Source organism: Silurus aristotelis (assembly GCF_946808225.1).
Source record: "Silurus aristotelis genome assembly, chromosome: 1".
In the NCBI taxonomy this organism is placed as follows: Eukaryota; Metazoa; Chordata; class Actinopteri; order Siluriformes; family Siluridae; genus Silurus; species Silurus aristotelis.
In genome coordinates this window covers 9758280-9772038 of record NC_139574.1, presented here as the reverse complement: position 1 = coordinate 9772038, position 13759 = coordinate 9758280, and the positions used below count along the sequence as shown (strand labels likewise).

At 36.5% G+C, this 13759-nt stretch overlaps 1 protein-coding gene across 2 annotated transcripts in view; it reads left to right on the top strand.

Annotated features, from left to right (window-relative positions):
• Window positions 1-13759, top strand: part of fars2 (phenylalanyl-tRNA synthetase 2, mitochondrial) — a 172773-nt gene that overhangs the window by 95537 nt on the left and 63477 nt on the right. For both annotated transcript variants that reach the window (XM_083547163.1, XM_083547162.1), the window contains exon 6: window positions 7746-7897. In XM_083547163.1, coding sequence (XP_083403289.1) covers window positions 7746-7897 — 152 coding nt within the window. The remainder of the gene's footprint in view (window positions 1-7745; window positions 7898-13759) is intronic.

Below are 13759 nucleotides of genomic sequence, written 5' to 3'. Positions count from 1 at the left end.
GCTGACTGCATCTGAGGCCTCCTCATCTCACCTACATCAGTAGACTTAGCTAACACCATTGTGGGGAGCACAAATCTTCTGAAATACACTCCAAGATTTGGTCTAACATCTCCTCAGAAGAGTGGAGGAACAGCGAATGAAGGCTAAACGTTGGTGGATATGAAATTCTATGAGTCTGTTTCCAAACCTACATGCTTTTTCCCTGAAACATAAAATTAACAGCTCTGGTTGGTGCAGGTATACTTTGTTTGCATACCATCAAACCATTGTCATACATCTCCACCACATGTGGAACGGCCCTCTGAACAATGCCAGAGACAGATTTTGAAAATTAAATTTTAAATATATGTTTTACTTGTATCATATCTATATTTGATGATGAAGGTTGGCTTTCAAAATAAAATTTCTCGTAGTTATTCACATAGCCTGATTATTTGTTAGATTCACCCACCAACCATATGAATATAAAAAAAATTAGATGTTTTGATTTCAAAAGCAATGAATATAAAAAGTAATCATGGTGGTAATAATGCTTTTTTTAATAGGCTCTATATCTCTTAAAAAGTGATGCTCATGTGGTGCATAACAACATAATAAACTAATCTAGCATTAGGAGGCATAATAAATATATTTAAAAATGGTAATAAAATCTCCACATAATACCAGTAGTCACTCCGGCCCATGCAATTTTTTTTATACAGAGCGACTCGGAACGGCATTAAAAGAAAGGAAAAATTAAGGACTCCTTTTATATAGTACATAGATACTCTTTCTATTTCCTTATTATATTGCAACATAACATCGCTTCATTTTATAATGCATTTTACCTCCTCCTCCTATTTTTCAGAATGAGAAACAGAAAGCGGTTTATTGCCAAGTACATGTGCACTCAAGCTTTCAGTCGCACATTTTTTTATAAACGATAAAAAAAATAAATTAAAAAAAATGAAATATGGAAAAGTTCATCACTTTAAAGTGACAAGTGACTTCAAGGCCACTTTAATCACAAAATGATTGTTTTTTCCATCCAAAAACTTTTTTTTTTCATGTTTTAAAAGTACCACATTAAGGATGTTATTACTACGAATTAGTGCCTCTCAGATTTGCATGTGCTGATCGTGGAACTCAGCAGGTGTTCGGTTCACTATTTACTCCTGCCAGAACCGTTCAATCTGGGCCAACATGAGGGACTACGCACACGAAGTTGGATGAAATCCATTTATTCGTTATTTTATTAAACCGTGAAGCGTTTAAGTGTGTTTTGGTGTGTGGAAGGCTGATACTGGCAGTGCAGTGGCCTTGCATGCGAGAGGTGTGTGTGTGTGTGTGTGTGTGTGTGTGTGTGTGTGTGTGTGTGTGTGTGTGTGTGTGTGTGTGTGTGTGTGTGTGTGTGTGTGTGTGTGTGAGTGAGTGAGTGAGTGATCAACTTTAGTCTCTAGCTGCATGTCTTTCCTCAGCTCATCTCCCTCTCTGTGCACTGACCATTACTCAGAGTGTAAGAGAGAAAGAGGAATGTACTTGTCTGCCTGTCTGATCCCTTAATGTATTTATTGTTTTCACTTTGTGAGTTTTCCTGGAGAAACACACACAATCGAGCTTCCAGTAACTAGTGAAACAGATGCATGAAGTGCATTCCTCTCCTCTCTGGTGTCTATGCAAGTATGACAATGGGGTCAGTAGGTCTTCTTTGCTGTGGGTTTCCATATATAACACACACAGCTAAGGAAACTGAAGAGCACACTACTCACTCTCGAAGCTCACACAGCTCATGCCAAGTCTCAGCCTTCACCTGATTCCAACCTAATGACTGTTTCAAATGCAGTGCCGTATGAGGGACGGAAAAATCATGGACATCCAATAATGATTTTTCCACCCGTGTCCCTTGTGTAGAGAGATTTCTTCAGATTCTTTGAAAAGTCTAATGATGTACCTGTGATGAGATATTTAACTGTTTTGCAATTTTATATTGCGGCTCATTATTCTGTGTAGACACAATCTTTCACAGATTGGTGAAGCTCTGCACCACATTTCTGAGAGACTCTGCCTCTCTATTATATAGTCAGATACACTATTTATACCTGATCCTGTTGCAAATGACCCTTAATAGTTGCGAAATGTTTCTCCAACTGTTTAATTTTAATAGTATTTATTTTTTTCCAGACTTTTGCTGTCCCGTTTTTTTAAGAGGAGTGTTAAAAAAGTTGGATCGCTGTGTACAAGGTAAATAAAAACAGAATGCAACTGAATCTCATAAACCTGAAATGAGAACATGAAATGTTTAAACTGAGGAAATGTAATAATTTTAAGAAAAAAAAAAACCAAGGTCATTTTGAACTTGTTTTTATGTTCTTTTGTGAATAAATTAGAGGTTTACTTTATTTACAATTTACACAGTGTTCCAACTTTTTGGGAATTGGGGTTATAGATTACCACCAAAGATTACAAAATAATAATAAATAAACAAAAAAACAGATAGGAGGTGTGCACTTACTGTACAGTAATCAATTATAGGTTGGCATAAAGCAGCCAAAACGTAAGGTGGACTGATTTCTATGTAACTGTTGTGGAAATTCTCTAAATAGTTTTAGCTATTTCCTTGCGCCCTTTAATATAAACCGATCAACAATGACCTTTGATTTATTTATTTTACTGTAGTCCATCAAGTCAAGTCAAGTTTATTTCTATAGCGCTTTTCACAACACACATTGCCTCAAAGCAGCTTTACAGAAATCAACAGTTAAGGTGAATGGTGTGAATTTGTCACTGATGAGCAGCCGTGGCAACTGTGGCAAGGAAAAACTCCCTTAGATGTTATGAGGAAGAAACCTTAAGAGGAACCAGACTCAAAAACGGGAACCCATCCTCATTTGGGTGACATCAAGAGTGTGATTATAGTCTTTCAACAATACAATAGTCCAACAATAGTCCATCTGTATAATGGATACATTTCTCCATTTTTCTATTGCCGATGAACAAACTAATGCCGAGTCTCAAATGTCGTATTTATGCACTGTTCAAGGTTATACAAACACTTAATGGGTTTCCTCATACAAGTTTTATTTTAACGTCTCATGTAGCAAAAGGTCTTTTTTTTTGCTCACTAGTCTTTTAGATTCTTTACATTAATTTATACTTTTGAATGTAAGGTCAGAGTTTCTATTTTAAGGTGACAACAATTCATCATCATCATCATCTTCTCCCGCTTATCCGTAATTCGGGTCGCGGGGGCAGCAGTCTAAGCAGATTCCCCAGACACTTCTCCGTGTCCAGGGATCAGCTGTCAAGGCCCCCGCCTTCGACTGCTGCCCAATCCTCTCAGCACCGGTCCCTTACGGTCCCTCCTGCAGGTGGTGAGCCCACGGGAAGGGTGACAGCAATTAAGATTTTAAAATAGAAAGAACTTATGTGTAAAAACACCCAAAGATCTTATAGTTTGGCTTGAAATTCAACAGGCACGGCTTTTTTTTTTTCCAGTTCAATTCAATTTGAATTCAGTTTCATTTGTATAGCGCATTTAACAATGGATATTTTCCAAAAGCAAGTTTACAGATGTAGCGAATTGCGCTTGCAAAAAGGGAAATCCCCCCCCCCCTTCTTTATGCCGTACAAGTTATAGAGCATGTATTACAAACAAATATTGCAGTGACTTTGAAATGTGAGCACTACTCAGAGACAATCACTTTTAAAAAATATGTTGTTTAATGAATGAGACAAACACAACATAGAACTAACTACACAAACATACATAAAAGAGGAAAAGCAGTTAAGATTATGTAGAAGGAGGAAAAGAAGGAAAAAGGAGAGAGAGAGAGAGAGAGAGAGAGAGAGAGAGAGAAAGGAAGAAAAGGAATGGCAAGCTTACCTTCAAAAATAACCACAACCTAAATGAGAATCATCAAGAAATTTAAATTCACCTTAATAAAGGGGCTCGAGCTTAATCAAGTGCTTAAATGGTCTTTAAAACGATTACTTGCATTGGCTTTTGCTAAACAAGAGTCCGGATGCAGTGGACAAAGGAAATTCTTGAAGAGTCCATTAGGAGGCAGTTAGAACTTCTTCCAGGTTCTCCTGAAGATCAGAGTAGGAGAAGTTCTTAAAGGTAAAGCTTGCCGGAAGATCTGCCTCGAAGGGTTTGAGTCCCGTCTCAAAGAAGAGTTCTTGAGCGACGATTAGTGGGGTTCGGGACATTTTAAGGGTCCCCGAGCCACACCCATCTTTGATGAAATGTTTGATATCATTTGATATTTTTTAATCCATCCGTTTTGTATATTGCTTATTTAGTCTGATAGACTCGTGGTCTTGGTTACTGGACGCATTTCTGTCTAATGTCTCTGTCCCTGACTCGAATGAAAAAGGATTGGAAATTGTGTTTAAATAAATGTGAATGCATGAGTGCGACTGCCAATATCCAGGTTAGAGTCAGTTTAATCACCGATTCCTACTCATCCTCTTAACTTCGATGAGCTTTGGCATTTCTACTGGTCTTGTCATATCAGAGGTACAGAAAGTGTACCTCTAGATTTTAGGGAATTGGGAAAGGTGAATGAATGTATAGGTTTTTCAACGATCTCCCACTGAATGGAACTTATCTATTTATCTACCCGTCTGTCTGTCTGTCTCATCTGTATGTCTCATCTGTCTGTCTGTCCTGATGTCTGTCTATAAATGGATATTACAAATATCTCTAATAGTTTACTACAGTATCTTTAGTATATGCATAATACACACACACACACACACACACACACACACACACACACACACACACACACACACACACACACTGTTATAAATTCAATGCATTAGCTTCCCTAAAAACACCTAAGGCTTGTAAACTCTATACTACACGTGTGCAGGAAGATCTAATAAGAGTGACCTTATAAGATCTCATGAGGATTTTGTTTTTGCGGAGGAACGTTATGCTTTAGAGCAGCCTTCCTTTTAGGTGCAAGTGCAAATTCAACCCCAAGCTTAAGAGCAGTACAGTTTTAACACATGGTTATTCACTGAGCCTGAACACTGAGCTCGAAGCTTTTGCAAAGAAACTTTTTTTAATGAATTTTACCAGAAATTACAAGTACATCCAGGACTTTTACTTCTCATTGCTATTTATTTAGGGGTTCACAAGTGTTTTTGTTTTTTCTTTAATTTGTGTGCCTTTGAGAGAATTCTGAATCTCATTTAAAGTTCTAAATTTCTAAAATTAGTTTTCTGTCATCTTTTATGTTGTCTTCCTTCTGCTGTCTTTAAAATGCACTTCTCTTTTTTCTATTGCTCTCTCTCTCTCTCTCTCTCTCTCTCTCTCTCTCTCTCTCTCTCTCTCTCTCTCTCTCTCTCGCTCGCTTCCCTTCTCACTTTCAGATTTTTTTTTAATTACAATTTTCTCTGTTTATTCTCTATTAAATCCCCCACTTCCTCCTCGATGAAAGCATCCAGTAATTCAATATCATGATCATCTTTCAGGCCTTTTATGACTGGGTTGTTTTTCTTCTTAATGCTACTGTCAGAGAAAGGACCCAGAGCAAATCTAATTGTCTCCACCATTATAATATGCATTTTTTTTTCCCCTTTTTTCCTCTCCTGATCTTCCAGATAGACAGTTTTGTTCAGTTTTATAATTTGATTTATTTCTATACATCAGGACACAAATGCATACTGAGTACTGATAGGAACAAAGTGCTGCTTCTGACACTTTTCAGGATTAAGATCTAAGGGTGCTCTCAAAGTCAGAATTGAGGATCCAGGCGCAAATTGCCAGGGTGATCCAACCAGTCATTATGGTGTAGTGTAGTCGACTGGGTTGTGCTTTTGTCTATATATTTATAGAGTGCTGGATAGTGGTAAATGATTTAAAGAAGTACAAGCGCTCTTACAAAACTATTCACCCTCCTGCTATAGCGTTTGCTCCCTCACAGCCGGACTGTGCAACAGTTTCGTCTCTCATGCTATAAGTCTACAAATACATAGCGACACACACAGTCCAACTCAATATATATCTGCTTTGCAACTTGGCACCTTCCTTTTGTGTGCTGTTAAATACACTAAAAATGCAGCTAACCAGCATGTCATCTTTAAATGTATAATAATTATCATTATATAGATAATATCTTTGCACTTTAGTCCTTATGCAGACATGAGCAAAACAACTATACTCGACTTTTTACCTCTATCCCTTCAACTTTGTGCAATATCATACCTGTGTGCAACAATCACTGCACTATAATATCACTTTTTCTTATGGTGTATTGTGTTCTATGCTTGGTCAGTTGGGTTTCAGCTGTGTTATGTGGGATCATGATGTTTGTATTAGTCTTAAAATGTCATTAAAACAATCACTGTACTATGTTGCCACTTTCTGTTTTCTGTGTAAAGGTATATATTTTGATCGAAGTTTTGTTCAGTCCAGCACTGCTAAAATAAATAATAAAAATGTAAATACGTTAATCGAATATTCGTATATTCATTTATATACATTGCTATTTGCACTTCTGGGTAAATGCTGACTGCATTTTATTGGCTTTGTACTTGTACTCTGCACAATGACAAATCTAATCTGATCTAATCGTATCTAATCTGTATATTAAATTATAACATTTGGTTTACTTCTAAACCATAAACAAGTTTCTTGTATGCTCAGGTGTACATGACAAATAAATCTAATTCTAATTATTAGCTTTGCGTTCTAGTCAATGCTGCACTTTTATTTGCAGTCAGACTTCTTATCCACTCATCTCATTTATACAACTGAGCGGTTGAGGTTTTAGTTCTTAGTGGTACTAGGATTTGAACTCACAACCTTCTGATCAATTATTGTTCTGCACTGCATTATTTGTACTTTTGCACTTTATATAATCCTGTATGTACTGTAGGTCTGGTTAGCATTACTTAGCTTTGTGTTGTCTTCTGTATTCCTGTATTGTTTATGTAACACTTTGATTCTTTCATTTCACTGTGTATATCATTTTACAGCTATATGGTTGAATCGAGGAAAAAAAACTCTTGACTTGATGATAGATTCCCAGGCATCAGAGAAACTGTATCATGGTCTTTCGACCAGACTTGGTATTTATTTAGTTATAAGAAATGGAGATGGAAAGCTTGGTGGATTGACACACACTCACTGCTGTGTTCAAAAATCATAATAAGACTTAATCAAATGGCAAACATTGCAGAAATTATGCTGTGCAGGTGGTTTTGCTGGAATATAAATTGTTCAAAAAGCACTTTTTGAAAGTTGAGAATTGAGACCAGTTATCAATTCCCTCAAATGCACACTGCTGAAGAACCTTTTAGGTAGTTGGATTGGATTTTGCTCCCCAATAAGTGTAGTACTGGGTCACTTGACCTGAAGATGGCCTGTTTTTTGTCTTATTTTATTTTCTCATATCTTCTGGTATTTATTATTTATAGTCTCTTTTATTTAATGCACACATTTCTAAGCAGCTGATCAGGTTTGCAATTTACTGCAAGTTGTATTCTGATTATAACTATGTTTGTGACATAAAAATCTTGAAATCATCAAGCAGGTTCGTATATCTCTAATAAAGAGATACGTTATGATGTTTTGTTTTATCTAAGAATTAAGTGCTGATGAGAAACACTAATGTCCTGATTGCCCCTTCCTTGTTCACTGTGTTTATTGCTTTGCTAAATCTTCATTATGCATTAATTGAAGGTGTGAGATATGTATACCAGAGTGTGTGGATCAGCTGTTAGTAATCTGATTGTATTTCTGTGTGTCTCAGGCCCTCGGTAAATACCCACCGCTCTTCAACGACATCTCCTTCTGGCTGCCAGCTGAGGGCTACACAGAGACTGACTTCTACGATTTGGTGCGCAGCATCGGAGGAGATCTGGTTGAGAAGGTCGAGCTGCAGGACCAGTTCACTCATCCAAAGTAAGAGCCAGAACGGTTCTCTTATTACTGTTTATTCGAGTGACTGAGACTGGCATTAAAGGAAATAAAAAAATGGAACTGCAGAAGCCCAAATTCAGACAAAAGAAAACATCTTTATGAATATTTATATTGGAAAGTCACAAAATAATAGTGTTTACACTTAATAAGAGTAGAGGCTTAGATTCAATCATATACTGTACATCTAACAGGAACTTTGCTTCCACCCCTGGGGTGCAGATCCATCAGAATCAAACACATCTGAAATCTGTGTGTTCTTTAAAAAAAGAAAAAAAAAAAAGGAAAAGAAAAGAAAAAGAAAAAGAAAAAAACTCAGTCTAGCTTTTTAAAAAGGTTTTTATTTGGTTTGACCCTCTGGGAAAGCCCTTAAAGTTAGAACACCTTGATAAAGCTAGAACTTTTAACAATCTAAAGAACTCTTAAGCATATTTCTTGTTGTTTTTCCAAAAGTATAGATAGAATTTCAGATAGATAGATTCATAGATGGATGGGTAAATGAATGGATAGATGGATGGATTTGGCAGATGGCCAGATAGATGAAAATAGATAAAAAAAAAGAAAAAAAAAAAGATTTAAATGGAAATCCAACAGTAGATGGTTTCCAGTTTACCTGGACAGGTGGATGGAAGGAGGGATGAAAGAATAAAGAAACGGAAGAAAGGAATGAAGAGACGATTGATGTACGAATGGGGGAAAAAGATGGATGGATTTAAGGAAGTATGGGTGGGTAAATGGTTGGAAGTAGGAATGAAAAAATGGATGAAAGGAAGAAGGATAAAACTGATTGACAAAGACATGTATTTGGAGTGTTTTAGTGTTTTTCCTATGAGGGAGGTCATTCAGGGGTTCTAACCTTTTGTTGGTCCAAGACTGAATCCTGAACTCTCCTTCATTTATTTTAAAAGTAGGCTTTGATACACAGTGCATTACTACGAGCATGTCCAAATTATTAGACTTTAAAACCGCCATCAAAAATCTCCAAACTTCATTGCATTTTTTTGCACAGCAGTCATTTTCCTACACCCACATCACATGCAATTAGCATTCCTCAAAGTGGGAAAAGTGGCTTATACGAGTTATATAGCAATGCCTATAAATCCCAGTGTGTAAAAATCTATCAGCAGTGACTCAGCATTCACCACGTCTAATGAAAGAACTGACGAGTGCCACACCGGAGCTTATCAAAGTCAGGAAGCATCATTTGAAACCATGCATTTGAGCTCAGCTGAGATCGGTATTTTCATTTGGTGCCCATGAGGGCACTGAACCCTGTCTCACAGAAATTAGAGTTAAAAATTGATCGAGTTTGTTAGCTTGGTTTTGTCGTGTTTCCGTAATGCATTTCGTACACTATATTGCCAAATGTTACACCTGGTCATAAGTATGGTATGTGCTTTGGGAGCATCACATTTCCACATTTAGTCCCAATTCGCTCTTATAATTTCTTCCACTCTTCTGGGAAAATGTCCCACTATATTTTGTAGTGCGCTTGTGGAGATTTGTGCTGTGTTAGTAAAGTCAAGTACTGATGTAGGTGAGGTGAGAAGGCCTGGGGTGCAGTCAGCGTTCCAATATATCCCAAAAGTGTTCAATAGGGCTGAGGTCAGAGCTCTATAGCAGGAGATGTTCCACTCCAAAAGCACTGCATATCTTCATGTAGTTTGCTTTGTGCAGCATTGCTATGCTGGAACAGGTTTGGGTTTCCATTGTACTGTTTCGCTGATGGATATACACTGCAAAATAGGGTGCATAAATCTTTCTTTTATCTTAAAATATTTTTGTACTGTTTATGTTTGATTTAAACCCAAGTCAGGTTTAAATTTTTCAAACATTTGATTATATAGAACTCCCAAATAATTATTTATTGATGAAATTGTCCGGCATCCTGATTTGCATGTTGCATCCAGATTATGGGTTGTGTTCCCTGAATTGACAACTTCCCTGTATTGACAATTGAGAAACTCATTACAGTATCGTATTTCCTGTCATTACAGTATAGCATTTCCTTTTATTGCATTATAGTATTTCTTATTAGTCAAGAAATTAAGTTTAGAAATTACTTATTATTGGTAGATGAAACCCATCCTGTTCATGCGTGAAATGACTTCTTTTACATCTCTTGTTACCTAAAATGTACAAAAGTACTTGCTTTTGTTTAAAAAAAAAAAAAAAAAGACATATATATATATATATATATATATATATATATATATATATACTGTATATATTCCATTCTCTTCTACATCATACCTTTTAAACAGATTTCTATTGTTGGAGGCATTTTGCAGATACCCTCATCCAGAGTGACTTACAATTAACTCATTTATTCACCTGAGTAGTTGAGGGTTAAGGGATTTGCTCAGGGGCTCAGCAGCAGTAGCAGCATGGTGTTGCTTTGCTTTGAATTCATGACATTCTCATTTATGGATCTCTGAGCTACCACCTACTCTACACACACTTGCAAGGTTCAGGGGGTTCTGATTGTGATCTTGCAATAGTTTTTCATTAAATGGGAAATCTTATTCAAAGTTTACATTTATACATATTACAACATGGACTGAAAAAGTGGGAAACTCTGTGGTTAAGGCTCTGTGTTACTCATCGAAAGATTATGGGTTAAAGCTGCAACTCTTGGGGCCCTTGTGCATGGCCCTTAACCCTCTGTAGTCCAGGGGTGCCATATTATGGCTGAGCCTGTGCTCTGACCCCAGCTTCCCAACATCCCTGTACAAACCTCCGATAGAGAAACGCACTGCGGATCTCCAATGGGGGATTGTTCACTGGGCGGTAGCTACGAACAGACACGTGGCACACATCGAACCCACCATAGGGAGGGAATGTGTCTTCTCTAACACAGATGAGTCAGTAGACCACCTGTTTCTGCACTGCCGCAGGCTGTGTTCAGGGTGTTAGAGGGATGGGTCAGAGACCTGGCCAGTATCTTCAGTGAAGAGCTTTTTATCTTTGGGCCTAAGTACGTGAGCACAGACAGAAAACATGTCTGCCTAATAAACTTCCTAATAGGAGAATCAAAGCTGGCAATTTGGTTAACTAGGAAGAGGAAGCTCAGGAGTAAAGGCACAGTAGATCCTGAGGTGATGGTTAGAGCTCTAATATCTGCTAGGCTCAGGGCGGAGTTAGCATATTTTAAACTGACAAACAATCTGGATGGTTTTGTGAACGCCTGGGCACTAAATGATGTCTTGTGCACGCTGGACCAGGATCATCGACTAATTCTAAATGTGTGATGTTTTAATTTGTGTGTCCTCGTTTAATCCAAGCGTCGTTTTTAATGAGTGCATAAGCAGGTTTTGTTTTTGTTGCTTTTTTATTTTTTTATTTATTTTTTACATCTTGTGCACACCAGTATTTATTCATTAATTTACATTTTTTTCCTTTTACCCTTTTATCCATCTAATTATTTATGAAAGTGTCCATCCATCTGTGCATTTATTTATTTATTTATTTATTTATTTTTTTTTTATTTTTATTTATTTATTTTAATTTCTTTTGTTTTTTCTTTTTGGGCATGTTATCGATAGTATGGGTACTAAGGTGGAATGTTAACTAAGTGAAACAAAGGAAAAATAAAGGTGTGTTAAAAGTCAAAAAAGTCTTTCTTTCTTTCTTTCTTTCTTTCTTTCTTTCATTCTTCTCTCTCTCTCTCTCTCTCTCTCTCTCTCTCTCTCTCTCTCTCTCTCTCTCTCTCTCTCTCTCTCTCTCTCTCTCATATCACATAAATGTCCCATATAAACATAATAGAGGAATAAAATTAACATTATAAAAAACATATATAAAATAAATAAAAATAAATAAAATAAAATAAAATGAAAAATAGAATTTATACTGTTTATGTACATTGAAAGAGAATGAGGAGACGGCATGTTTGATTAAAGGAAATGGAGTAAAGACGTTACAGATTTAAAATGTAAGGAAACAAGAAAATACTCTGAGAAAGATCATATTTACATTTACATTTGCGGCATTTAGCAGACGCCCTTATCCAGAACGACGTACAAAAGTGCTTTGAGTCGCTAGTAATGAATAAATCTACACTGGTATGCTAGATTACAAACTTAATATAAATATAACCTTAATATATACTTAATATATTCAAGTACTAATATGTTGTTGCAAATGAAGGAGCTGGAGGAGGCTTGGGGAGGTTGTACATTGATATCAAATACATCTTGTAATTTTTATTGTTTTTTTTACTTAAAACCGAATGTAAAGTTATCACGTTACTCTTTTGTCTCTGCTTCTCCCAGGTTTGTATGTTCTCTAAGGTTAGTTAAAGACAATAACAAGCAGTCAAATTATGAATTTTGCATTACATCTTTAATGTTGTGCTGTATTTTTTGTATTGTGCCATTGACTACCAGTGTAGTACAGGTTTTATAGAATGCTTTTTCTCTCTGCTGTATACTGGTTTATATCTAGAACAGCAATTAAAAAGTCTAATTCTACATGAAGAATTTCAAATCCCTGAGTAAGTATACGAACAAATACACTCAGGATTATGGAGCTTCTCTCCGGTTTTTTTCCCCTTTTAAAAGATCTCTTTAAAAACCTTGCAATGAAGAGTTTTCTTTTTAAAGAAGTTTCATGAAGAGCCTTGGGTACTATGGATTCTGAAGACCCTTTGGACTTTTTTAATAGTTCTAGCTTTCAAAAGTTTCCCTTTCGTGAACATGAAATACTCTGTTGTAGGGTTCTGCATAGAGCCTTTAACGGCTCCCACAAAGGAATAAACGCTAAGAGCACTTTAGCTTTTTTTTTTTTTGTTGTTGTTGTTTGTTTTTTTTGATGGGAAGTGAATTCACAGTGGATAAGTTGTGTAGTTACTGAGCAGTTTTCAGGAATTAATGTGCATATTCTTGCATTTACAATTCAAATTTGTAAGGTGAGATTTGGCCTTATGGAGAGTGATGTGGAGTTATTTTGCATATACAGCTGAGAAATTGAGGGTAAGGGCCTTGCTGAAGGGCCCAGCAGTAACAGCTTCTTGTCCTGGGATTTGAACCCATGTCCTTCTGATAAAAAGTCAGAAATCATCCACTGAGCTGATTGTTTAATTGTTTAATTTTTCAAATGCTAATAAATATTTTAGTCATGATGGATAACATTTTAGTTATAATGGGAGTCACTGTCTAGCATCAACAAGATCTGAACAATGTCATTACGATTGTCATTTACTTTTATGTCACTGCATAAAAATCACCACTGATGTTTCAGTTTTCTTTACACGTGTAATTGAGCATGTTGGTCTCCCTCCTTTTACTATGACAGCACACTCTCTCAATCCTTCCCACCCAGAGAGCAACCATCCCTCACATGCTAACCATAAACCTTTCAGACTGATGGCTAATTAGGCGGAATTAACAAGCTGCTGGGAATTGGCTATGACTAAACTGGGAGGAAGTTGTGTAAAAATGAAAATGATGAACTTGGCCATGGCTGTGTGCTTAGTACGGCTTACAGCACACCCAAATACACAATCCAATTCACTCTTATGAATGCAGAGCTCGTCGTCTCTTCAGCAACTGATCAAGTTTCAGAACATGCACAAGGTCAAATTCTCACACGGTTAATTTTTCGTTTCCGCTGCACGCATCACTGCAGATGGCGATAAGTGCTAACTAAAAAAAATTACAAATTGTAAATTCGAAGCTTTACGAGACTAAAGTCAGTATATTTTAATAATAAAGTCATAGCAATACGAGATTAATGTAAAAAATCCGCAGCATTAAATGGATGTAAAAGATTTGGTTAAATCCTACTTTAGGTTAAGATTCAACTACTACATTAACTGCGCATCAACACGGAGTTATAATTAGTTAAACG